At 44.8% G+C, this 27,534-nt stretch overlaps 1 protein-coding gene across 2 annotated transcripts; it reads left to right on the top strand.

Moving 5' to 3' along the window:
- Nucleotides 1-3,303: 3,303 nt before the first annotated feature.
- Nucleotides 3,304-22,446, top strand: WNT1 (Wnt family member 1). Of its 2 annotated transcripts, none has more exons than XM_061614801.1 (4): nucleotides 3,304-4,009; nucleotides 8,061-8,314; nucleotides 14,711-14,976; nucleotides 20,472-22,446. In XM_061614801.1, the coding sequence occupies exons 1-4, from the start codon at nucleotides 3,909-3,911 to the stop codon at nucleotides 20,958-20,960; spliced, it is 1,110 nt and encodes a 369-aa protein (XP_061470785.1). In that variant the 5' UTR covers nucleotides 3,304-3,908; the 3' UTR covers nucleotides 20,961-22,446. The 2 variants fall into 2 exon arrangements, with proteins under 2 accessions (XP_061470785.1, XP_061470786.1); XM_061614802.1 differs by lacking the exon at nucleotides 3,304-4,009 and adding an exon at nucleotides 7,176-7,289.
- The last annotated feature ends 5,088 nt before the right edge of the window (nucleotides 22,447-27,534 follow it).

Genomic DNA, 27,534 nt, shown 5'->3' with positions numbered 1-27,534 from the left:
ATCCTGCTATTTTTCTGGAACGGCTGAATAACTGACTTTTTCATATTTGAGAAGAGTTTCATTGTTTATTTGTTAGTTTTTAATTCAAATAGGCCATAAATTGGGTGTTCCTGTGTATAAACTTTTCATCCCCCTGGGTGCCATTAGAGACCTGATTTGGAGGATTCTCCTTTCCCACTTTTAATCAGGCAAAGCCCAACACTCTTCAAAATAAAGAGCTGCAGCCAATTCTAGTCCTACACAGAGTAGACCCATTGAAGTTAATAGACACAACTAATGCTGGTTTATTTATTTCAAAAAGTCTATGCACAGTAGAGCGAGCATTGGATACAACCTAAAGGGTTTTTTGGGGGGGGGAATCCACTAAAGCCAGACCTTAATTCTGCGGAATATGAATGAAATTATTTCTCGCCACATGCTTGTCTATTCATGCAGAGGAAAGAAGTAAACTGCATAGACAAAAAACAAAACAGAACAAAAACAACCCCCTACCTTGATGGTCACATACTGCTAAGGGTATTTTTGCCTCACTGATATTTGTGAAAGCCAGATTCATGAAAGCCACATAACTGAGACTTCCAGTCCAACAGTAGTGGATTTTCTGAATGGAACAGAGTGGGGGGAGTCTGCAAGGAACTGCAACCCAAGCTAAGTGGGCAGGGAAGGGTTACACAAACTTCCCTGTTAAGTTCCATGCAAAATAACTCCCCTTCCCAAGGTGCTATCCTTTTTTCTTTTTTTCTTTTTTAATGGCTGCTGACCCTTTGTTACATTTATCTGCGTGTAATATAGATACTGTAGATTCCATAAAGGAAGCCACAGACCTGAATTTAAAAGATCTGAACAGGGTGGTTCATGACAGATGCTCTTGGAGGTCACTGATTCATAGGGTCGCCATAAGTTGTGATTGACTTGAAGGCACATAACAGCAACAACAACAATGTAGATGACTCTGACTACACCATCCACACACACAGGTTCTCCTACACAAAACCAGTTGAAATGAATGGAAGCTGTTTAAGAGAATAGTTGTAGAACTTCCCAGTGGATCATAAGGGATCATTCCTTGCCTGGGATATAGTAAACATACTTCCCACTATTTTCCCAGAATTGTGTTTTGAGAGTCTGCTCAGCTGTGGTTAAATCACTGTCTCTTGATCTCAGTTCTCCCTCTGCAAGTTGAAATATCAGAGACCTACCTTGGAGGTATGTTGTGGGGATGAATTAAATGTGTGTGTGTGTACTGCCTTCAAGTCGATCCCGACTTATGGCAACCCTATGAATAGGGTTTTCATGGTAAGCGGTATTCAGAGGGGGTTTACCATTGCCTTCCTCTGAGGCTGAGAGGCAGGGACTGGCCCCAGGTCACCCAGTGAGCTTCATGGCTATGTGGAGAATCGAACCCTGGTCTCCCAGGTTGTAGTCCAGCACCTTAACCACTACACCACACTGGATGGATGGCCAAATATATTGTAAAAAAAACTGTGTAAATTTTTCATTCTGTATTTAGTAGAAGAAATATTGGTGAAGCATTCAAATACTGTGAGATTCTGTCAAATTTTCCCAAAAATTAATTGTCAGTTGAAACCTGACTTTGAGAGTGATGCTCATTTGCCCCAGTCTATAAAACATACCTTACTAATTCCAGAAGAGGCAACATTCACCCACATCAAGCCATTTTTCCAGATGGGTCTAGTTAATGTGCAGAGCAGTAGAGCAAGGTGGATCTCCACCAGCTAAAATTTTGGGGCTGAATGCGGCAATAGTAGAGTTATATGACTGACTGGCTAACACAATTGCTATAGATAAGCTCAGAACCGGTATGCATATAAGAATGGGGAGAGGGTGGAACAGACAGGCAGGAATGAGTACTGGAGTGTGTATTGGAATGGCATGGGGCTTGTTCACACACATCAGCAGCAGCACTTAATGACTGTGAAATCAAGGGATGGTTCATATATCTGAAAGGGCCATCAAAGATGTAACACCACAGATAGAATTCTCATATGGCCTCACACACAATGCTTTTCAGCAAAGTCCATAACTTTCAGCTGCCAGTCATCAATACCTGCATCAGATACCTTTCTTTGTCCTTGAATTCTGTACACTTGAATACATATGCAGGTTTCATTGAAAAACGTGTTCAGGGGAGGTGATGAAATATGTACGGATTGATCTGTGGTCTTTGGTTTGTTCTGTGTCATTCACACATGCAACACCTTCTTTGATATAGCAGCAATCCAATGATGGGCCTTAGTGTGCAAAGCAATCCATATGCAAAGAAAGGTGGGTGGGTGCAGAGGATAGCAGAGATGGCTGGGTAACTTTAAAAAATAATTTTCATGGATATGTTGTATATAGATAAATATTAATGGAGGAGCCCTGTTAGCAGGGCTGCTCCAAAATCTTTCTAGTGCCATTGAACTTTTCAGGCAGAGTGATATTAATATATTTTTTTGGCCCTCGGTTATTACAGTATGACTTTCCAGGCAGGTAGAGTTGAGTTTTCTGCAACCTAGAAAACCTTCTTGCCACACCCTACAGGAATGTGGGTGTGTTTAAAGATAATCTGAGCCATTTCAAATGGTTGAAAGCATGGATCCTGCACAGGACAGGGAGCATCTGGTAAGCGCAGCTACTGAGGATCACATTCCCTTGCATGAGGACTGGTGCCCACCATGGGCCAGTCTTCGCCCTTTCAGTGCCTCTTCGTCTCTGCAGCTTTCCAGCGGCTGCGTCCCAAACTGGAACCGTCGGAGCTGAGCGCGCGAGTGGCAGCAGCTTAATTCGCTCCATCTGCTGCTGCTGCCTCTCTCTCTCTCTCTCAGCCACCGCGGGATGAAAGGAGGCGCTGAGGACTCTTCAGGCCAAGCCCAAGCGGGGGGATGACGTCTGGCCAGAGGCAGCCAAAAGACTCCGGAGAGGAGGAACGAGGCCACCGCAAAGCCTCAGCGGCCACGTGTGGCTACTGGAGCCCCACGGAGAGAGGCGATCCCCGCAGAATGGAGCTGCTGCTGCTGCCGCTGCCGCTGAGCAGGGCCAGGCACGATCCTCAGCCGGGTTCTGGTATCAAGCCTTTCCATCCTTGTGACCGGCCAGGCCTTCTTTAAGTCCCTCCGCGTCCCCTCTGGCTGCTGTTCCTTCCTCGCTTGGGTCATGAACGCCGGAGAAAAGCGCCTGGCGAGAGGTCCCTCGGAGGGAATGACTGGCCGCGGCCCCGTCTTGGGCTGGGGTGGGGTGAGGGGCTGGGGGAGTTGAGTGACAAGTATGAAGTAGCCTCCCCTCCTCTAAAAAGAGAGAGTTTCTGTATCTCGGGTCTCCTGGAATTTAATCTGACGGGAAGGGGAGCGGCCCGTCAAAAGGCGCTGTGCTCCCCCCCTTCCCTCCCCGTCGAGCTGTGATGCGTCTCTTTTGCGCAAAGGCGCATTGTTCGCGGGAGCGCACCGCGCTGGGCCTTCCTAGCTGGATGGCTCACTCCATGGCGACCCTCCTCTCAGCCTCTATAAGAACCCGGCCCTGGCGAGAGGATCGCAGACATGCTCCAAAGTGCCCTCAGCTAACAGGACGCGCGACGTCTCCCCGTCTTGCGTCTCCTCTCCAGAAGGAAGCATTGCCAACCCGGACTGCCAGCAACTAAGGATCTTGGAGCACTTTGGGGGACTTTTCGCCTGCTGCTCCGAGTTTTCTCTCATTTTATTTAAAAACAAACAAACAAACTTCGATTTGGGCTCAAACACTCTCCACAAGCGAGGACTTTTCATCCCTGCGCACGGTGCGCACCTCGCCCGCAAGGTCTTGAGAGAGAGATTCGCCACTCCACCTCTCCACCCACCCATCTCTTCTCCGCTGCTTTTTTTCCCTTTTCTTTTGGCGGTTCAGCCGAGCAGGCAGGCAGGATAGGCGAAGCGATGAGCCCCGTGGCATTAATGCTAGGCTTGAAGACCTTGTGGGTTTTGGCTTTTTCCTCTCTTTCCAACACGCTGGCGGTGAATAACAGCGGCCGATGGTGGTAAGTGCGCTTTACGCGCTGCTGCGCCCTTGGGGAGCCTTTCCAACTTTTCAGAGACTGGGGAGGGGAATCAGAGTCCGCCACGGACCGGCTCCCTCGGAGGTACCCAGCGCCGCGCCACCCCACTCCTGAGTATTGCTGGCAGAGCTTCGGGAAGCTGCGGCGGCGCCAAGTGCCCAGGTGGAGCAGAACTAAACACTCATTCCGAGGGGGCCCACGCTCGGTGATCCGTCCCGACCTGGTTGGTTTGTAAGGTTCCCAAATGCAGGCACGTTGTATCGCCTGGGCGTTTGCTGAGAGATCCTGGTCTAGCTAAAGACAAGGGCATCTGCCTGTCGCCTGAAAGAGGTACCCTCCTGGAAGATGACATAGGCCAGGCAAGACATAGGACAGGTCCTTAACCATCACTGGCACTAGCCCAAGGTGTCTTTGGCTCTGTCTCTGGTACAAATGCTGCTGGGATCAGCGGTCGAATTTAGAAGTGTGATGGGATATAGGTGTGCTGTACTAGAAAAGTAACCAATAAAATATTATTGTTGTTGCTATTGCTGTTATTTTGTTATTATTATTATTACTACTGCTGCTGCTATGATAATACTTGCTAATTAAGGCTTTATCCATTAACTACAGGACAGATTGCACTGGTGCTGTCGCCCACCTATGTGTTACTTTATTTATTGTTGCATAATTACTAGGACTTCCATTAATATTTCTTCCTCTACCACTACAGTGATTTTTTTTACATTTTGACTTTTAGTCTGCCCCTTCCAAGGGGCAAGTAACAATATTTTTGTAGCCCTGTGAGGAAGATCATTCCCATTACAGTTATCATTCCCAGAGGGACTGCTTGAGGCTATTACTGAGTCCCTGTGGTGGGACTGAAATCCCATCTCAAGTCTGCAATTCTCTGGCACTATGATCATTGTGCTTCTGGTCTCTGATTCTGATTTTCTGTGTTTCTGATCCCTGTATATATGGAAGAAACAGCAAGTGGAGGCATTTGTAATGTGGATTAGCATTCTGGCTGTGTAGGTTTTTACAGCCACATTTTAAATAAAAAACCTACCACTTGAAATCTCATATGTGAATCTTCCCACTCCAGCATTAATTTCTCCTGTATCGTTTGTTCAGTCTATCAGTGTTACATATATGGTCCAGTCAGTGGCTTGGAGCACCAGCGTTTTTAGAGGCACTAATGAAGCAGCACATGGAGGGGCAGTCTGGGATTTCTGGCAATGTTGCAGGTGTAAAGTGCATGGAGCCTTCATTTACAAAGGCGGGTGTTTGGTGCATAGTTATAGCTATAGATATGGAAATAAAGTGTGTAATCTGCTAACATAGCTCCAGGTCTCTGCTTGCCGCTGGAAGTGCCCCCTCCTCCAAATGCAAGCCTGGACAGTTAACAAATCACACACCCCCAATATCGCACCCATATGGCTTGCTCTGTGCTGAAATACTGGCCTCAGTTAGGAGGCAAGCATCGTGCCCCAGATGTTGACTATGAGGTTGGGAAATGCTCAGTTTTCAGACTTCCATAATCGGCATGGCTTGGCATGCACAAGCAGCAAATTTCAGGTTTCTGGGTTGCTTGATGGTCCCTAAAACTTTTGCAGTGGGTGTTTGTTCAAATTTATTTCCTCCCATCTTTAAGAAAAGACAACTGCCCCTTTGTCAAAATTTTCTAGTAATCAGCATATCTTATGTGTTATAGGCAGATTCATTTTCTGGGTCAACTGGAAGCACGTTAATATTTTGGGGGTGCACACTCAGTCCCTTGTTTTGAAGGAGAGATGTGCATTTTTTTTTCAAATTATTCTAGTAACTGGAGTGTCTTGGATGGTTTGTGCACCAAATTTCAGAACCCTAGCTCATTGGAAAGTACTTCAAGAATTTCAAAGCTCCAACTCGCAATGAGTCAGTGAGGCCCAAATGTCTTTAATAATACTAGTAAATGAAGCTTGCATACTGCAAGCATAGCTGTATGTTCCTTGTTATAATCTCTCCCCAACCTCACACATCCAAATCTGAGGATGCCATGGAATGCCTACAAACCAACAGGCTGCCATCTAGAGCTTGTGGCTTGGCTTGCTCTAACTTAGAAATCTGGCCTCTACTGTGAGGTAAACTTCATGCTCCAAGCTTTGACCATAAGGTGCCAAAATGCCCCCTTTTCAGACTGTTCTAATCATTGGTGTGTCTGGTCTGGAGCAATGTATATACTCCCAGCTTTTAGCTTTCTGGGTATTTCAAGTCTACCTCTTGCCCCTCCCTCACATATCTAGGGAAAGACTTACTTATACATATCTCCCTTTGATACTTTTCTAGTAAGTCCCATGTCTTGGGATGCGTGAATAGCAAATGTAGGTTTGCTAGGCCTCTTAGAAGTGCCTTCAATATTGTATGGGAGCACTCTTAGACCCTGTTTTGAGAGAGAGGTGTATATCTGCCATTTTTGGGGTTTTTTCTAGCGATCAAGGTGTCTTGAACCATGCACATCCAATTTTTAGGACTGTAACTCATCAGGATGTACCTTAACAGTTTCAGTACATCCATGAGCCATTCATTGAATCTGTCTGTCTATCTATTATCTCTCCTGTGTACATACTTATTACTGGTTGGTTATCTATCTGTCTGTCTGTCTGTCTGTCTGTCTGTCTGAGTCAGTAATAAATCACAAAGCAGCATCAATGGAACAACAAAAACTGAATTCATAATGGATCTCACAAATGATCTGTAGACTGAAAGTATCAGGCACATAGGATCAGTTTTACACAATACTTAGGAATGTGTACAGCTGGCTGGGGTGGGGAATTATCTACATTTATTTTATTTTGTTTTTATCCTGACTTTCAGGAACAAAAAGAGCCCCCTCAACCTTTTAAAATAGCATAAAAACAGGTCAAAATCATCAATATTTAAAACAAGTAAAACTTTAATCAGGAGCAGCCGCATATATTAACAATTTATAGCAGATCGACCATTTGACCAAATGCTTCTGTAAGTGGAAGGTCTTTGCAGACACCTGCAGGAGATCTGTAGAGAATGTGGCCTCCTGTGGCAGCTTAATCCACAGGGCAGGTGCTATGATATATTACAGCTTCCCTTCTGCTCAGACACAACACATTTATATGGAAAGTGCTACAAATGGCATGTGTGCAGTGTTTGGTACTTCTTACCATGTGGATGTTCTTCATCATGTAGTTAGGATCAACCAGTACAAGGGATTGCCAGGAATGTGTAGTATGCTATGTTCTGTGCACAACACACATGGATCCAGATGGTGAGCAGAACTACAAATTATGGCCACTGTGTGGAGAAGTTGCTACAGTTAATATTAACATTCCTGGTAGATATGTAATTACCATGTTACTATTATTAATCCTGATGCTTATTATTATTATTATTATTATTATATAATCTAATGTGTACTCTATTCAGTATCAAATATTAGTGTTGCTTGATAGAGCATTATGAAATTATGAATGGTATGGAGTGAGGAAAGAGAGAGATTCTTGGAGCTACCAAAGAAAGCTGATTGGCAATGGAAAGTTCAGGACCAACAAAAAGAAGTCCTTCACACAGTTCCATCACTAACTTGTGGAACTCACTATCACAAGGTATAGTGATGGCTACTAGATTATTTGGCTTCAAACGTTAAAGACTTTTAAAAGCGGGAGACAATTTAATGGAGGATAGTTGTATCAATGTGTATTTACCATAATAGTTAAATGGAATCTCTAAATGTTGTAGCACTAATCCAGTGCTTGGTATTGGTGCTGGAGACGGAGGTATAATCCTTGTAAGACAGGCATAGGAGTTTTGAGGTTTTGTATTTGATGCCTACCAAAACCATCAAAAGATGCCAATGAGTCACTCAAATCTCAAATGCTGATGTAAACATTCACTTTCAATACTGGAAAACTTCAAACTTAAAATTTCACATTCAGAAATGTGTCTGGCAAGATTTGACATTTCAGTGCACTCTACAAAGTTGAGATTTGAAGTTCTAGTTTCTGCCAGTGTTTTAATCCTTGCAATTCTCTGACTGCAGGGGAATCATAAATGTGGCCTCATCTACCAACCTGCTGACGGACTCCAAGAATGTGCAGCTGGTGCTGGACCCTTCCCTGCAGCTTCTGAGCCGCAAGCAGCGCAAGCTCATCCGTCAGAATCCAGGCATCCTTCACAGCATCAGCAGCGGCCTGCAGAGCGCCATCAAGGAGTGCAAGTGGCAGTTCCGCAACCGCCGCTGGAATTGCCCCACCACACCAGGGCCAAACATTTTTGGCAAGATTGTCAACAGAGGTAAGGAGGCTTTTGCATCCATCTCCCAGAGTCTAGTCAGGGATGGGGAACCTGTGGCCTCAGATGTTGTTGGCTCCCCACCTCCCATCATCGCTGACCATTGTCCATACTGGCTGGGGCTGATGGGAACTGGAGTCCCACAACACCAGGTTCCCCACCCCTGGTGTAAATGAAAGTTTGTTACATCTAAACAGATTTCTTATGCATTCTACTACAGGAAATAATTCATGGTACAGCATTATTTGTGTTCTACTTTTCAGCGTTTTGCATGTGATGTAGGACTGTGTAACTCAGGAAAGAAGTATAAGCTTTTGCACAACTGATGCCCCTCTTCCTATCCACTGTTCTTCTCTTTCTTGGTCACAGCCTCCCCCCCTTTTAAAACATTATAAATCTGCAATGATGCACAGGCGTTCCCATTCTCCACAGACCCCTGGCCCAGAGAATGATGGTCACAAAGAGTACTCTGAGGGTACATGATGCTGCTACATTAGTAAAACTAAGCAAGTCTGATCCTTCTGGCTGGTCTGAGACCAGTTTATAAGCCACTCTAAGCTTCCTGAAGCAAGAGTGTGGCCCCACTTGTGCTATACATTTAAAGCAGTATCATACCACTTTAAACAGTAATGGCTTCCCCCAAAGAATCCTGGGAAGTGTAGTTTGCTAAGGGTTTATTAGAAGACTTCTGTTCCCCTCACAGAGCTACAGTTCTCAGAGTGGTTTAGCAGTTAATCCCTCTTCCCAGGGAATTCTGGGAACTATAAATTGCAGATGGGATCATGGAGATGTATCAATAAGGAAAAATTAGATCTACAGTTTTTGAGGGTTTTTTTTTTTTTTACGGAAACTAAACTTGGTCATTTGATATTTCAAGGGCTCTCATATGTCTGCTTTTGTTCTGGCAAACTGTTGAAATGCATTTTCACAGCTTCAGCATTTGTTAAGAGCAAATACATGTTAAAAAACTGAGCTGATAGTTCTGGAAGAGGCAACATATATCATGGCAGTCTTGCACACAGTCGGGCTGTTTAATCTAGCCGATTTCAATAGGATTCAAGTAGCTTAAGCAAGCAAATGCTGCTGCTGTTTTCTTGTCCTGCTCTTCTACTGATCGGCTCACAGCAGCTAACAGCATAGACCACAAGCAATAATCATAAAATGCAATAACAAAAAGCACTTATCAGTAATTGACAATGCATTCACATACTTAAAATCACAGTAAAATCAGGCAGCAGCAAGAATGAAGCATTGTGTGGAAAATGTGTGATAAGTATTGGAGCGATGGTTGTGTGGCTTCCAAGCATGCTTGAGTTGTATCACCCTTTGTTTTTAGACAGGATTATGCCCTCTGCTTTTTTTCTGGGCATGAAGGATCTTTCAGGAGGTGGGATAAGCTAGTTAAATTACTACAGTCAGTCCAGGATTATTGCTTTCTGTCAGCAGTGTTAACTAGAATGGGAAGACAGGCTCACAGGCCCCATGTGCAGACCTGCCCTAATACGGATGTATTAGGAATGCAATATAAGCATGAGAATATATGTATTGTTATTAAAATAATGTTACAATATGTGTAATGATAGCATACATTACATACATGTTGTCATGGAAATACTATTATGCGTAGCCGGTAGGAGGATTACCATTGTTTGTTTAACTTGACTGCTTATGCTTGCTAGTAAGTATTGATGGTCAGTTCAGTTGATGTTCCCAAAGCTAGCTGAAAATGGTTGCTCAATGAATTTTGGTGGCTAGAAGATGTTTCTTTAATAAGCCTGGATGGTTGCTGCTACTGGTTTAGGATACATTGCATATGCCTGGGTTGGGGCTGGAGAAGCAAGTTGGAGTTGCAGTGTGACCAGCCAGAGAAATAAGTCTGAGCATTGCCACTAGCTGAAAGAAGCAGCCCTGGGGAGGGATGGGGGGGGAATGGGTGAGTGAAGGGGCTCCAGACAGACACTGTTTGCTTGGGGCGGGGTGGACTGGAGCTACATTACTTTAAAAACTAACATTGTCTGTTTTGGGGCTTGTCTCCTCCCTCATACTCCAAGAAATGAGGGGTGACTAACTTGTGGTCTTCCAGATGTTGTTGGACCCAACCTCCCATCAGCCCCAACCTCTGTGGCCAATGGCCAGGGAGTTGTAGTCCAACAGCATCTGGAAGGCCATAGGCTAGCTACCCCTGATGTAAATAGATACTATGAAAATACCAGTTGTCTCCAGTGCTATAAGAAGCATCTTGCAACAGTTGCCCAAGAACTTCTGAGTGCTTGCAGAAATGGGAGAACGTGTGTGCAACACAGAGCACTATAACCTGTTGGGAGGCAGTATAGTCCACTTGAATATACTCAATGCCTGGAGTTGGGGAGTGCCGCAAAGCATTGGGAGGCTGCCCTGGGTTCCCAATTCTTGTCTTGAGAGTGACTCACTGCTGTCTGTCATTATTATTAATTACATTTTTGTCCCACAATTCCTTCAAGGAACACAAGGTAGTATGCACACACCTTATTTTGTTCTCACAACCACCCTGTGGAGTAGGCTGTGCTAAGAGAGGGCAACTGGTCAAAGGTCTTCCTATAAACTTTCTTCCCAGCTGGGAATTTGAACCCATGTTTTTCCAGTTCTAGCCCAACACATACTATCCACTCTGCCACCTTGGCTCTCTCATCTCTGCCTCTTCCATGTTAGGAAACAGAGAGGTGCCACAAAAGAGCTATACGTGTGTATGACCCTTGGAAAAGGCAGACCATGCTTGTGCTGCCCAGAGGAGGCCGTTTGAATACACAGCTCCTGTGTGCAGAAAAAGTTTACTTCTCAGATCTGTGCAGAAACACAGTACAGGGGAAATCCCAGACATTCACAGCTCGGATTTGTACATCAGGCATCATGTATTATTTTAGTTTTTATAGTCAGTTATTGTTATTATATGCCCTTCATATGAAGAGGAAAGACATTCCTTTCCCACAAACTCACATATCTCCTCTGGTTCTCCCTTCCCAGCAAAGAGTCATGCACTTCTTTTTTTTATCGGCTGCTGCATTAAGTCAATTCATCTTTTCAATTCTTTGATTTAAAAAGATTCTCCCTATTAACCAGGCAGCAGATTTTTTTTTAAAAAAAATAATGTCACTCTTTAAATAAAAGATATTCCCTCCTGTATAAGAAGGGGGGGGGAGCTTTATCTAAGACAGTACCTTCACATGTTTTATAACAGTAAACTCTAGGTTGTACAACTGGCATGGGGAACCTATAGTCCCCCAGATGTTTCTGTACTACATCACCTATCATCCTCCCTGAACATAGGCCATGCTGGCTGGGGCTGATGGGAGTTGGAGTGTGTGGCGGTTACACCCAGCCACTCTAGGCCCCTGGCTGCCTGAGGAAGGGAGATCCAGCCACAACAGTGTGTACCCCTCTGCTCAGCCCACCCTTTCCCCCCCAAATTGAGGTTCTCAATGCCACCAGATAAGGAATTAATTAGTTTAAGAAAGCCACCCTTATCAAACAGCCTCCAAATTTCCCTAGGGTCTCTCTGAAGCCTGTTGAGGTGGCGCAGTATAATGGCTTCAGGCGTGGGTGGTGAAGATAAAGAAAGACTACACTAGGTTTATAAAATAAATAGAGTTTACTAAAACAGAAAGAAAAATATGAGACTTGTGGAAAGATATGTAATATAGAAAAAAATTACAGAAAATCAGTATATTCCCCTTTGGAGCAATATAATAAAATAAAGTGGATTAAAACACCATCCACTTGGCCTGGTGAAAACATCTGTAGACTCACCAGACTCTCAGGAGAACCTTACTCTTGAGTAGCAGATATTTCCCTTGGTTTTTGCCTATTTAACTGGCTTACCAAGCTTTTCCTTATCATGCTGAGACCCACCTTGGTCTAAAAGGCTTATTACCTCAGGAGTCCCACCTTGACCTAACAAGTAAAAATGTGCATTCCCATATTATGCACAGCAGTCCATAAAAAGCCACAGTCCATATTTAACAGTCCAGGACAGCAAAGTCCAATTCTGTCACAAAGCCCAACTACTTCTGCAGGGCCCATAGGTCACTGTCATATAAAGAAGGAGCTACAATCATTACAAGAGCCAGCCCTAACCAGTGGTGGCTGGTGGCCCCATGTCGGTGGGGTGGTGGAATCCGCTCTGGGTGTTCAAGGAGTAAAGTATCTTGGACAGCTCCTGGACTAAAACCCAGAGCGGATTCCACCGCCCCATTGACATGGGGCCACCAGCCGCCACTAGCCCTAACACAATATTCCAGGGGACAGGAGGACTGCAGTAAGGAACATAAAGTGTGGGTTAGAATCTTGCATTCTGGGAGATGCTGATAGTCCACTGCCCCTTCAGGCAATAGTTTTAGGAGCCTTTGCTCAAATGCACTCTGACTTGAGTTTACAGGCCTAGCCTGACTAAGTCCAGTTTCCCTTTTCTGTTGCCCCTTCTTTCACAGCTGGTGGTCACATAATATGTCCCCAACCATGTTCAATAGGTTGTTGAAGAGGGTACATTCAGCTTCACACCTGTAGGGGAGCCAGAGAGCTTCCCAGGTCAACTTAACCTTTAGGTCTCTTCCAATATTTTATACATAAAGAGACAATCTTAGGTGCCTGCTGTCCAGCTCTTGTGCTTGTATAGAGCAAGGTACACTTTCACAGTAGCATTCTTGCATAAGATTTATTATCATTATTATTATTATTATCGCATCTGATTTTTTGCCATTATACCAAATTTATAACCAAGTTTTAAGCTGGCAGATTTACAGTCTAAAAGATGCTATGCAAAAAGGAAGAAGGGATGGGGGAGAAGAGGAAAATCAGCAGTTTCAGGCACCAATTCTTACTCACTGTCACATAATATAACAGGCAGAGCAGGTAGAATACCCACTGAAGAAGACAGTTCTGGGATGAGGAGACATTCTTCATTTCATTTATATTCTTTACATTCATACTGCTTTTTGTCCATGGAACAGAAGGTGGTGTACATGGGGTTCCCAGTTGATCTCTCTTCCAGGCATTGGCCTAATCCTGAGCTGTTTCATGTCAGCAAGGTTGCTGCATCATGTGCCTTCAGACTATTGTTGTGCACATACCAAACATTTAAAGCATATTCCCCCTCTCAAGAATCCTGGGAGATGTCATTTAAGGGTGCTGGGAATCGTAGCACTGTGAGGGGTAAACTACAGCTCCCAGGATTTTTGTGTGTGTGTTTTAAATGTATGGTGTGTAATATGTAGCCTGTCATCACTTCTGCTGCCTGTTTAGCCAGATACTTTTTGCATTGGGTCACTCTGCGTGACTCCATTGAAGCGGGAGGTTCTAAACAGGCAAATCCCACGGCTCACCGACTTTAGAAGCCATCTATTCATTGGTGTAATAAGAAGAATCCTACCCACCGCGCGTCATCAGCTCTCTAACAATCAGATGAACAAAAAACAAAACAAAAACAGACTTGCCTTTATTTTCATTGGGGTCATTTCTTTCCCTAGTCTGGAGGGCCATAGATACGTATTTATCAAGCTCCTCGATAGAATCTGCTGCACTTAAAAGACTCAGTGTCACAGAAATAATAGGATCAATGTAGGATGATAAATGAAAAGCATTTCCTACTCTATAGACCAGGGGTGAGGAATCTGTGGCCCTCCAGATGGTGTTGGACTACAAGTCCAATCATCCCTGTTCATTGGCCATGCTGGTGGGAGATGGAGTACTGCAACACGCACTGACCCCTTGTAGGCACACTGGATTGTTGCACTGAACTTTTCCCCATCTTCCCTGCAAATGAGGTTTGGTTTGCTTGCAAGAGTGATCTGTGTGAAAGTAGCTATTGTGTAAGCACCTTTCTGTAGGATACCGGCTATCTGTTTATTGCAGATTATTGGTTGGATTATGCAAGATGAAGCGGAGATGGAGGCTGCAGACAGATGCTCCTACCTCACAAAAATGGGTGTGATGGGCAGGTTCTCCTGCTGTTTGGTCCCTTCTGACTGTATATGTCTTGTAAATCGTACAGGGCAAAAACAAAAGAGTCTTGGGATCCTTCCTGATTTTGGGACAGGGAGTGGGAGGTAGGATGTTGTAATTCTATGATTCCACAAACTTTTTTTTTTAGTTGTTCTGATTTTTAATTGGTCTGCTTCATGAAAAGTTTATTTTTCAAGTGACCCTTGAAAAAAGTGTTAAGGCAAAGAAGGAAAGAAGATACTTGAGGGTGAGGGAGAGAAGATATTTGATGGTGCTGCTGTTATTTGTGCCAGTAATGATGTTGATCTCCAGTCATGTAGTGTGGACCTTATTCTGAGTTCACTGTGGGATGCGGAAAATGAGCTGTGGACTTTGATGCTGTGCGCTGACATGTCATATCATTCCCTCCCCACCTCCCATCTCCAGGTTGCCGAGAGACTGCTTTCATCTTCGCTATCACTAGCGCTGGCGTCACCCACTCAGTGGCCCGCTCGTGTTCCGAGGGTTCTATCGAATCCTGCACTTGTGACTACCGGCGGCGGGGCCCAGGGGGTCCTGATTGGCACTGGGGAGGCTGTAGTGACAATGTGGACTTTGGCAGGGTCTTTGGACGAGAGTTCGTGGACTCCAATGAGAAGGGGCGGGACCTGCGTTTCCTGATGAATTTACACAACAATGAGGCAGGACGCCTGGTAGGAAGTGAGAAAGCATGTGGGCCAGGAAATGTGCAGAAAGGTGTGTGTGTATGTGTGTGTGTGTTGAGGCTGGAAGATGCCATTCATATAACTGAAGACAACAGGAGTTGACTTTTGCTGCCATTTGGCCTATTAGACTGGCATTGCAACTGTTTCAGCATATATCTAGACCACGATTCACCCTGTCATAAGCCCACCAAAAACCTGGGAAAATAGTTTTCAATCAAGAGCTGATGTGTTTTTATTTGAATAATGTCAAAGTACTCACAAGATTGGTTCATCATACTAAACTCTGTCAAAACAGTTAACTGTGTTGATTTCAATACACACACAAATTGTGTTGTTCAGTCCTTCATGTTTGTGTGTGCCTATGTGTGTGTCTGCGTATGCTCACATGCACATAAAAGTATATGATTATCCCTACGGTTAGACTGGGGGTGGTGGCAGCCCAGGGTATTATGCTGTGGCAACTAGTTGCATTATACATTTTAAGAGGTATGTTTGAGGATCCCTCTACAGTACTGCAGAGAGTGCTGCAGGGCAACTCTCAATGCACATACAATATTCTCTGATGCATTACAGGAAATCTAGGGTGCCCCTTGTGGATTGCAAGCTGCTTTAGTGCAGCTTTTTATTTAATGCTTTTTAATGAAGGGTAGTATATAAATGTTCATCCTCTTTATCACTAGCCTAGGTCTGAGAAACAACAAGGAATTGCCTGCAGGCCAGTGAAGGGATGGAGTATTATTTTCTTCTTCTGTGCCTTTTCTATAACCCAACTGGGCTATTCGAGGAAGGAAGTTTCTCAGTTCTGCAGAGAACTGCTGCAGGAGCAACAGAGCTTTCAGTCCCTCTCCCACTAGCTCCAGGCAGGCTAGTAACCTGAGTGGCTTATTTACAAGGGTGCTTTAACGGCACCCTAAATACAGCATTAGGAACCTGGGAAGCTGCCTTATCCTCGAGTCAGACCATATGTGAAAAAGTACTTTCCTTTGTCCATCCTGAATCTACCACCAGCCCATTTCATTAGGTGGTCCTGTGTTCTTACATGATGAGAGAAAATTCTCTCTATCCACTTCCTCTACACCATTTCTAACTTGAAGAACCTCCATCACATCCCAGCCTACCCCCCACACATACTTAAAAAAAGCCTCTAATGCTTTAGCCTTTCCTGATTGGGAAGATGCTGCAACCTCCTTGCTCATTTTGGCTGCTAATTTGCTATGTCTTCACCATCTCTATGATATCCTTTTTGACATGAAGCTGAAATGTGGGGGATTCAGGACAGAACAAAGGGAAGTATTTCTTCACCCAGCACATAGTTAAACTGTGGAATTGCTACCACAAGATGTAGTAAAGGCCACCAGCTTGGATGACTTTCATAGGGGAGTAGACAAATACATGGATGAAGGCCATATGTGGCTACTAGTTCAGAGGCAGTATGCTCTTCAATACCAGATGCTGGGGAATGTGAGCAGAAGCATGCCATTGTGCTCAGGTTCTGCTTGAGGGCTTCCCATGAGCATCTGGCTGACCACTGTGAGAATAGGATGCTAGGCTAGATGGGCTCCTGGCTGATCCAACAGCCGGGCTCTTCTTAATGTCCTAATGGGATAACCAGAACTGTATCCAGTATTCCAAATGCATCCTTCCCATAGATTTTAATAAAGACAAAATGATACTGGCAGCTTTATTTTCAAGCCCTTGCTTAATAATTCATAACGTGGAATTTTCCTTTTTCACTGCACACTGAGCTGATGTTTCCATTATGGACCAAACCACACATTTCAATAAACAAAAACATGCACAAACTTTTATTGGAATAAAAAAACAGCTGTTGGGCCTTGATCTGGATGTGGTCCTGATCCATATTGGGGCTTCCTGCCAAAAATCCTCCCAGCTGTTATTTGCCCCTAAAGCTGCTGTATGCAATAAACAAACAAATGTTTGCTGAGCTTTAATTGGGGGGAGCAGACAGGGTTGACAATACATTCCTGCAGGACTATACTGCTCTTTGGGGTAATTTCTAAAGCTGAGCTGGATTTTTTTTTGCCCAGTTTTCTTCCATAATTGGGGGGGGTACACTCGTGTAGATTGGAAGGTAGATGAAATCCCCCCAAATGTCTGGAGAGTGGGGGTTGGCTTACGCTACTTAACTTTACATTAGTTAAGTTGGTGCCTGAGTTTTTCTTTTTCTGCACTGGGAGTTGAAGAGGACCCCTGGCCGCCACAACAGCAGCAAAGCCCTCAGCAGCCTTCCAGCCATATTTCCTGTGCCCCTGGGAATGTCATGATGTAGTGTCATTCCCATGGGCATTCTGGGTTAGAAAACTCAGCTAAGTAGAGGCAGAGAGCCTTGATGTTAGGAATGGGGGAGCAATTCGACTCAGTTCACATTAAAAGCTGAATCTATCTAATTTGCACTTCCCAAAACAATATGAGAACACGTCCTTCAAAATGTGCACTTCTCAGAATTTTTCAATGCAGTTCTCCAAACAATGTTTACAAAAATGCATATATGAATGGAAAGTGCATAAAAATGAATATATTAGTGAAAATAACATAGAAAAATGCATTGTATATGGGGAAATTGCTTGTAAAAATCTGCAGATTAGTCAAAACTGGATACAAAAATGTGCTTATTAGGAAAATTTGCACTAAAATGCTGAATAATTTTCATGAAGATTTTTTAAATCAAAAACTGCTGTAGGAGTGTGGAGAGCTGAGTTTAAGATTTTTAAAATGAGTAACTGAGAGAACCAAAATTGACAGATCCTTCCATCCCTACTTCCTGTTGTTATGAGTGGCTTTTTTTTGAGGTACAAAGAAAGAAAAGACAAAAACCAGCCATGTCTTAGTTAACTAAGGCCACATACACACCATATCTTTATTCCACTATTATTCAGCTTCCCCCAAAGAATCCTGGGAAGTGTAGTTTGTGAAGGGTGCTGAGAGTTATTAGGAGACTCCTATCCCCTCATAGAACTACAATTCCCAGAGTTCTCTGGGAAGAGGGGCTGACTGTTAAACCACTCTGAAAATTGTAGTTCTGTGAGGGGAACAGGAGTACCCCCCATGTTTGCTTTGAGGCTTTGATTATCAGTTGGTACACATCTAGACATTGGTCCCTCTCCAAATGCCTTCTGTTTGGTGTGGAGTTATTCCTATAACACTTTGGTCTCTTTTAAACTGCTGCCTGAGTGCTTGTTGACAAGTTCTATCCCATCCCCAATTTGAGGACCTAAAATATTGCTTTGTGCACCCATCTCTGAGCAGTGAGAGACTTCCGGGAGTCCCAGCACTTACCTAGGGTTTGGTTTTCTTGGAATGAAGGTCACCAAGGATACTGTGGTATCGTTATGATACATGGTTTTATTTACACATATATACAACCTGAATGTAAGATGGAGGGCTTCACAGCATTAACAGTCCAACAGAACTTGCTTTCCCATCAGGCTTCCAGGGAGGAACCCAAAAGCCATGGCTTGAGATTCAGACACACAGAAAGCAAGCAAGCCTCTCTGTCTGTCTTCAGTCTTTCAGCTTCTCCTCAAGACTTACACTATCCAGACCATTTCCTGGCTCGGCCCTGAAACAGTTCCTATGGCACACATTGCTCTCCTAGCTAAATCCTAACATGTGAATGGCAATGACAGACCCATTGTCTCATAGACTGGCCTGGCCAGTGGAGCAGGTTTCTCTGTTAAAAACTGCATGCTTCCTCTATACAGATTTGAAGCCACATGCTGGAAAGGGGACTCAAAAGACACCAGCCACGTCAGCTCCCTCCCCATCCTATAACAATATCATTACCGTCTTCTTCATAATCACCATCATGCCTAGGAGATGAGTCATCCCTAATTGGATGCTCCACAACTCCTGTCAGCTTTCTCCCAGAAGTCAGTATATTAGCTGCTCTGTGAACTTTTTAGTGTTAAAGCCTGTTTGGCAGGAAACGAAATGGGCCACACCCCTTCCACCGTTTAACATGGGGAACAACTCCCCCTGCACAAGCCTAATTGGAATGAGCAGGAGTTGTACAAGGTTATAGAAGTGCTCTTGCACAACCCCTACTCTTCTCAGGCTTGCAGAGGAGAACTTCCTGCTGGATGATGTGTCCCATGGATCAAGTCTGTCTGCCTTCCACCCTGCTCTCTTTATCAGTGCCATAAAATCTGCTCCCTGACCTCACAGTGAGCCCCCCAAACAGAACCGTGCAAGAGCTATTTGGCCAGTGAAGGTACATGTTTGTGTATGTCTGTGCGTGACCATGTGCATTGTGCTTCCTCCATGCATGTATGTGTGCCAACATCTGCATTGGGATACGTGTGTCCCTGTTAGCTTTTGCAGAAGTAGGTTATGGGATTGGCGATGAGGGTGGCAGTAGGCAGCATAGGAGGGGTGGGCTGTGGTGATGCGATCCCCCCAAAAAAAGAAGTGGGGGGAGGCAGTCCTTAAGCAGGCAAACCCTATGCATGCTAGCCAAGCCCAGAACCACAAGCCCGGCTGCCATGTGGGCTCCTACACATCTGGAAGGAAATGGTTCCAATTCTTCTAACTGCAGTAAAACCCCTTTGGAAGGGAAAGCTCTGGGCTTGGAAAGACGCATCCACATTCCGTGGGTGGGAGGGGGGCCCACAGTGCGCCAGGGGGGCCCACAGTGCGCCAGGGGAATAGTTCCCTCTTGCAAGCAAAAGAGGGGGGAAAGAGATGGGTCTGGAGGGGGGAGGGGTTCCCAGCAGAGCAATAAAGGGAGAGAAGATGCATGTAGAATGCATGGGAAGCCATAGCACATAGCCAGCCAGCCCTCACCACCTTGACTCAGCTTTGAGAAAACTAGGGTAAGCTCCTTGGTGAGAATAATAGCAACAACAACAGGAAACATGGCACTTTTAGACCGTTCAGAGCACTTTATAGACATAATCCCAGTAATCCTCACAATCACCCTGTAAGGTAGGCCATAAGACCATACAAGTCTCTGCTGGATCAGGCCAATGGCCTATCTAGTCCAGCCTCCTGTTCTCACAGTGGCTAGCCAGCTGCCCCTATGGGAAGCCCCAAAACAGGACCTGAGTGCAATAGCACTCTCCCCACTTGTGATTCCTAGCAGTTGGTATTCAGGGGCAACCTGCCTTCAACCATGGCAGTAGAACGTGGCCATAGTGGTTGCTCCATGAATTTGTCTAATCCCCTTTTAAAGCCATCCATGTTGGTGGCCATCACTGTTCAGAACAGTTATCCCATTAAAGCAGATGAGGTGGGTTGGGGACTGAGGGTAAAAGATATTGGCTTCCCTAAAGTCGCCTAGTGAGTTTATGGCAGGGGTAAGATTTGAACCATGGACTGGTTACTGTTTCAGTATATGGAAAGTGTGCAGTCCTAGGAGCCAAGCATTTAGGCATGGTGCTGTAGCTAGTTGGGGGCGGGGAGCCAGGCTGAGAACCTGTTGCTCTGGTGTGTCTGATAGGCCTTTCCTTTTTTTTGCCATCCAGACAGTCTTCACAGAGATGCGCCAGGAGTGCAAGTGCCACGGGATGTCAGGCTCTTGCACAGTCAAGACCTGCTGGATGCGGCTGCCTACCTTCCGGACCGTGGGGGATTTCCTCAAGGACCGCTTTGATGGTGCTTCGCGGGTCATCTATGGCAACAAAGGCAGCAACCGGGCCTCCCGCGTGGAGCTGCACCACCTGGAGCCCGAGAACCCTGCCCACAAGCCCCCTTCCCCCCATGACCTGGTCTACTTTGAGAAGTCACCCAACTTCTGCACTTACAGTGGCAAGACGGGCACAGCGGGCACAGCGGGCCGCTCCTGCAATAGCTCCTCCCCAGCCCTGGACGGCTGCGAGCTGCTGTGCTGTGGGAGGGGGTACCGTACCCGGACGCAGCGAGTGACAGAGCGCTGCAACTGCACGTTCCACTGGTGCTGCCACGTCAGCTGCTTGAACTGCACCAACATGCAAGTGTTGCACGAGTGCTTGTGAGCAAAGGAGGGGGAAGCAAAGAACATTCCCCGCTCAGAAAACAAAACAAACTCCCTGCAACCCAGTCCAGCCTGCAAGACATCCCTCCACACACACTTCCCCATCTGTCTTGTACCCTCTGTTGGTCCAAACAGGAGGTAGCCAAGTTACACTGCAGACTCTGGCCCCCCACCCAAAGCAAGGTTCTGCTGTCCACAGCCTGCGTGGAGGAGACTCAGCACAATTTGGATGGCTGAAAAAAGCCAGGGAGAAAGGGAACAGTTGTGTATATATGCTTGCCAGGCCCAAGTCTCACGAGTTCAGATTGCTTCTCTCTGCTTGTTAGGCAGCCCCTCAGGTCCTGCCTCCTTGTTGAGATTCTCATCACAGGCTTTAATTTGAACCAGATCTCTTCATCAGGGCAGAGCCCCAGAAGACTTCAGCACTTGGGCTCATGTCTCCAGGTCTGCCTTCCGCTGTATTACCATTTACTGTTGTTGTTCCTATACTTGCAGAGGGAAAATGCCTCTGAGCTCATGCAGAAAGGCTTAGGACTACCGGACTAGAAGCTTCCAGATTACAGGAGGTATCTTCCAGGCATATTTGACCAATACATCTTTCATTTCACAAATTAAGCTTTGTCTCTGTGGACTTTCTTTCTCATTGATGAGACACTGCATAAGATTACTCTGTGTTGGAATTAATGTCTTTTATTTAATACTTTGCATTTTTGTATCCCCGGCCCCATGAGGGATGTAGCCCAATGGATCAGTTCCACAGAGCATCATGGGAGCATCTGTTCCGAGCCAGCCTTTCCCAACCTGTCACTTTCCAGAGGTTTTGGACTACAAATCCTGCCAGCATGGCCAATGATAAGGCATGATGTGAGTTGTAGTCCCCCACATATCTGGTGGGCACCAGACTGGGGAAGGCTGTTCTAAGCAATTTGTGGAGCTGTGATTTTATAACCTATGGGGGGTAAATTGAATTGGAGGTGCTCCTACATAAGTTAGATGGGATAAGCAAAAGAGAACGTCATGTTCAACTGTAACCCATGGGCTTATTACTTGGATCTCTTGGTTCTATCCCTGGGTATCACATCTGTGCACAATGAAGTGACAACACAGTGGCTTGATCTGTCAAAGGCCACTGGTATTGACTTGCCAAGTGCTTGTCAAGTTCAAAGGCAGGCAGGCAGCTCCCCCAAATTACATGTTCTTACATGTGTTTACAACTGTTCCCAAATGCAGCGTGTGTATGTGTGTGCGCGCGTGCCTTTTGGCCTTTGATAACTTTGCCAAGAAAATGTGTTCATAGAAAGTATGGACTTTTTTTTACAGTTCCTCCCCCCTTTCTTCTTTTTGCTTCGTGCTCACCTGCTCACCATTGAATCCTGTAAGTAACATGCACTGAAGAAGTGGTTGGGATTGCTGATAATTTTGCAAATGTGTGTAAATAAAATATTTATTGTTGCCTGTTTCATATTCTTGTAGGCCTGGACCAAGATTCCTGCTCTTAGATTTATGTGTCCTGAATCATGTTTCTGACACTCTAGAAAAGAATAAAAAATATATTTTTATCAATTCAGCTGAATTTAATGGACTTGCTACATTCTGCTAAACAGCCAAGAATTCAAGTGCCTGATTCTAACTTACTCTCTGCATTGGCAGACAGTTGTGCAACACAGGTTTACTTTGCACATTTGTTCAGAAGGATACAGATTTGAACATCTTCACTTCTGATTTGACCTCCTTTTCATGCAGATCATGGAGTTTTGCCTGGCAATCCTTACACTAGGCCCAATTATTTGCAGCTGAATGACAACGTATCTTTTGGGAACTCGACCAATCTTCACTTAATGCCTCCAAATGCTGGATAATTTACCACATCCTTTGCTAATCTGTTCCAATATTACCCGCCCTTTTAAAAAGCTGCATCTCACTTCCAGCTTAAATTTATCTAACTGCAAGCTTCCAGACACTGAATCTTGCTATGCTTTGGTCCGCTAGGTTAAAAAGCCATCTTATTTCAAGGAATGGTGATATGGTCATATAAAAGCAGAAAACAAAGACATGTTATTATGGGGAACATGAGCCATGATTAAGCATTCACATCTTGAACCAGCAATGAGGGGATAGACAAATCTGCAAGTTATGAATAGACAAATCTTTGCTTTGCTAGGCTGGAGAGATGGGTAAATGATCAAGATAATGGGTTTTCCTGTATGCTGATCTGTCATCCAGAGACCAGAGCCTTTGGCCACATTCACACCATACATTTATTCCACTATTATACCATTTGTAAAAGTCATTGGCTTCCCCCAAAGAATCCTGGGAAATTGTAGTTTGTGAAGGGTGCTGAAAGGTGTTAGGAGAGAATTATTCCTCTCACAGAGTTACAATTTCCAGAGTTCTCTGGGAAGAGGGATTGATTGTTAAAACTCTCTGGGAAGAGGGATTGATTTTTAAATCACTCTGGCCTCATTTTATTCCTTGATGGGATTTTTGTTGCTGTTTCTTTCCCCCTTTCTCCTGTTTGTTTTTCTTGCTTCATGTGGTGATCTTTGTGTGTTTGCTGTTCACATGTGCAAAGCACATTCCAAGGAAGTCAGCAGCCTTTTGATAAAGTCGCTGGTTTTCCTGGGACAAAAACCTGAAGGGAAGCTTTAAGATAATGTCCTGGAATACATCCCAGAGAAAAACAGCAGGTGCAGAGATACACCTTTAAAGCTGGTGTATTTATGCACCTTAGCAGGTGGAGGCTCCAGGCAGGGACCTGTCCATTCATCAGTGGTGCTGAAAACAACATGGTCTGAGCACAGAGTGCCTAAGGAAGGTTGCAGAGACACTTTCACCTACTCTTACGGCTTCTGCAGTAGCCAAATCTCTTGTTTCCCATTTTGGCTGCAACTTGGAACAGTGATGCAACTTGGTCCCAGGGAAGGCCAGAGAGAAGGAGTCAAGGCATAAGTACATAGGAAGCTGCCTTAGACTGAATCAGACTGATTGATTCATCTAGTTCATATAGACCAGCAGCAGCTCTCCAGGATTTCAGACAAGGGTCTCTTCCAGCCCTACCTGGAGATGCCGGGGATTGAACCTGGGACCTTCTGCATGCAAAACAGATGCTGGACCAATGGGCCACGGCTCTTTCCCATGAGATGACCAGAGCATGAACTGGAAGTATAGCCCAGAGGTCACTGAGAAAGATGTAGTTGTTTGGAATGTTTTGCGGGATGAAGCAACATAATTTGGTGACAGAGTTGAATATGAGAGGGAGGAACCAAAGACAATGCCAACCTTTATGCATGGCTCATGGGTGGATGGTACTGGCCCATTTGCTACTGGGCCAAGTTCAAGGTTCTAGTTTGGGTGTACAAAGCCCTATACAGCTCAGGACCAGGATACCTGAAAGACCGTCTTACCCCTTATATACCCAGTTGATCACTGCGCTCTGCAGGTGAGGGCCTCCAGCAGATACCATCTTATCAGGAGGTTCGTTCTGCACAATATAGGAAGTGGACCTTTAGTGTGGCAGCACCTACCCTGTGGAATTCCCTCCCTTTGAATATTAGGCAGGCGCCATCTCTGCTATCTTTTCTGCAGCTTTTGAAGACTTTCCTCTTTCAACAAGCCTTTTAAGTTGAGACCTATCCCAGTCTGCATATCTGTTAGAATTGCTTTTAATATGTTTTCTTCAATATGTTTTTAATCTTTTTTAAAAAGATGTTTTTAAAGCTTTTTTTAAAAAAATGTTTTTAACGTTGTTTGTTTTAATGTATTTTAAGGTCTTTTTATGTTGTTTTAAAGTGTTTTTAGCGTTTTTGTTTGTCGCCCTGGGCTCCTGCTGGGAGGAAGGGCGGGATATAAATCAAATAATAAATAAATAAATGGTAGAGCTATAGGCACAGCTACAGCTTTTGATCTCCAATGGCAAACATTTCTTAGAGGCTTGGCATAGATAGCTAAAAAAAAAAAAAAGCAGGTAGATGTCCATGGTTTTCAGATGGTACTTGGATTGTTCTCCAGCCACAGTGCATTCTGTGATTGCAAGAGACTCTTGTCATTGCCCTGGTCTTGAGCTCAGGTCACTTCCAAACTGTCACTATTTTGCACGTAGGACTCAATCACATCCTGGCAAATTCAGGTTGCACAATTAAAGTGCATTTGACAATCTTGCCAACAAACCTGTTTTCATACAAAAGAACTGACATTTTGTGAAAGAAACAGGGAAGTGCACTGGAAAGTGTGGGATAACAATCGCTTGATGGGACATCATAGACAAACAAACAGAATGAATGCTCAGTAAACAGGTCATCTGTAAGCAACCTCAGACTCAGGGGAGGATGAGCTGGCTGAGTCCGGGGTTGCTGTAGCACCAGCTGAGGGAATAGTCCAGGTTCCTGATGCTGGGCCTGGGGATAATGGTTAGGATAGAGCCTGCAAAACCTGAGCCAGAACACATGTGGGCAGGCTCCCCCTGAATCAAGTACTACACCTGTCCTGCTGCATTTGCCCAATGTTGCAGGGAGCTGGAAGGCCACAGAAACAGACGTGCTCACCTTTAAACCATGGAATTGGCCCTTTAAGGATTAACATTCTTGAGGCAGGCAGAAGCATGGATCCAGGGTTGGTCCAAGACAGTTTGTTGCCTGAGGGAGAGTAGCAAATGGCATTGCTTCCTCCCATCACAAAAAGTCAAGGTGCATAAGTACCCAAAGGTGCCAGTAGAGGTATTTTGGCATCTAAGGCAGAAAATCTCATGAGTGCCTCTTTCCTTCCCAGTGCCAATAAAAATACAACAATAATAAATTAAACAGTTAACATTACATTAAAGTTCTTTCAGGACACTCAAAAACCAGCAGCTCACGCTGCCTAATGGTAGGGCTGGGTGGGGTTTAGGATGGGAAGACTGGAGGGAAGGACTCACTGGCTTCACTTCACCTCCAGCCTTTGTTGGACGCAGCAGCTCACTTGTAGCTTTCCATGGTACCCCATGGCCTTGTAAGTCTCTGCTGCAGATGGATCAGAACAGCTGTCAACTGCCACTGCCTTTGCTGGCAGGAGCTCAAGAGCTCTGCATGTGCATGGCCTTGTTATATAAACCTCAGCAGCAAATGCTCAAAAGCCAGGGTGCTGCACCCCAAAATCAAAGCACTCTGGTTCTCCTGTTTCCTGCTTGCTTTCAGTCAGGCTATTTACCTTGCTAATCCCCACACAGCCTAAGCAAAGCACGAAGAGATGCCTGCAGGGCTGGTTCCTCCATCAGCCAAATGAGCTGTGGTTTTTGAGGTGCATTGAGAGCTTGAATCCAAAATAGTGGGGAGCTAAAAGACTCCAAGTGTTTCATTATGGGATGGGAGAGGCAGTTTTGAATTCAACTGGGTGGCTCCGTTCAGGTGGTTCGCTCCCGCTTTGAGTTGGCCCTGGACCCAGGCATCTTGCAACCTTGCCTTCTTTCCTTTCCTCACATAGCTTCAGAATTAGATTTTGAAAATGTCAAAGCGGGGGTATCCAGAGCAGGACCAGAGAGACTCACCAATTGCATCTGGTATTTCAAACTGACTATGGACTGGCTCATGCATGCCTAATTTTGATTCAGTGCCTGCAACTTCCAGCCTTGACTTGCATGTGTAAATTGGGCCATCTCTAATCTAACACCCCAAACAGAACTTTCATATCACTTCACATAACCTGGAACAGAAAGCACTCTTTCATGGGATCATTCCATGCAGTTACCTATAACTCATCATCACATGCTGCTAAAGCATAAATACCTGATGAAACGTCTCTCCCGATACGAACCTACCCGTACACTGCGCTCAACATCGAAGGCCCTCCTCCGGGTGCCTACTCAGAGAGACGCCTGGAAGGCAACTACAAGAAAGAGGGCCTTCTCGGTAGTGGCCCCCGAACTTTGGAACACCCTTCCTGATGAGGTACGCCTGGCGCCTACGCTACTATCTTTTCGGCGCCAGGTGAAAACCTTCCTCTTTTCCCAGGCTTTTTAACATCCTAACATCTTAGTATGTTAGTATTTTAGTTTTGTATTGAAACACTTTGTATTTTGGTATTTTGTATTGTCTATTTATTGGCATCTCAGTATGGATTTAATTATGTTTTAACTTTTTAGTCGTTGTTGTATGTCCTTGTTGTTGATCATGTTGACCAAGTGGTTTTAAATTGTATATGAAATGTTTTTTATCTTGATGTACACCGCCCAGAGAGCTTCGGCTATGGGGCGGTATAAAAATTTAATAAAATAAAATAAATAAATAAAGCAAGTGGTATATATCAGGGAACCTGTGGCCCTCTAGATTTCATTGGACTCCAACTTCCATCAATCCCAGCCAGCATGGCTAGTGGTCAAGGATTATTATGGTAGTCCAGCAATATCTGGAGGGCCAAAGGTTCCCCACCCCCATATAGAAGCATGTGCAAATCAGCCTTTTTAAGAAAAGCAAATGTTTTCCTAAGAGGACCCTCCCCCCAAAGCACTACTGATTTGTAACTAAGATATTAGGACTAAATCCACAACATTTATCTAGTAACTTTTGCCTAGCTTGGCAGAATACACAAAAGCCACACAGTCTGTA

This window comes from Rhineura floridana, chromosome 3 (genome assembly GCF_030035675.1).
Source record: "Rhineura floridana isolate rRhiFlo1 chromosome 3, rRhiFlo1.hap2, whole genome shotgun sequence".
NCBI classification, from domain to species: Eukaryota; Metazoa; Chordata; class Lepidosauria; order Squamata; family Rhineuridae; genus Rhineura; species Rhineura floridana.
This window is presented reverse-complemented; position numbering and strand designations above follow the sequence as displayed.

Excerpts from the sequence above, each read along its gene's own strand:
- WNT1 (XM_061614801.1), top strand. The coding sequence starts at position 3,909 with ATGAGCCCCGTGGCATTAATGCTAGGCTTGAAGACCTTGTGGGTTTTG. Across the intron at positions 4,010-8,060 it reads AATAACAGCGGCCGATGGTG|GGGAATCATAAATGTGGCCT; the intron begins GTAAGTGCGCTT and ends CTCTGACTGCAG. Across the intron at positions 8,315-14,710 it reads TGGCAAGATTGTCAACAGAG|GTTGCCGAGAGACTGCTTTC; the intron begins GTAAGGAGGCTT and ends TCCCATCTCCAG.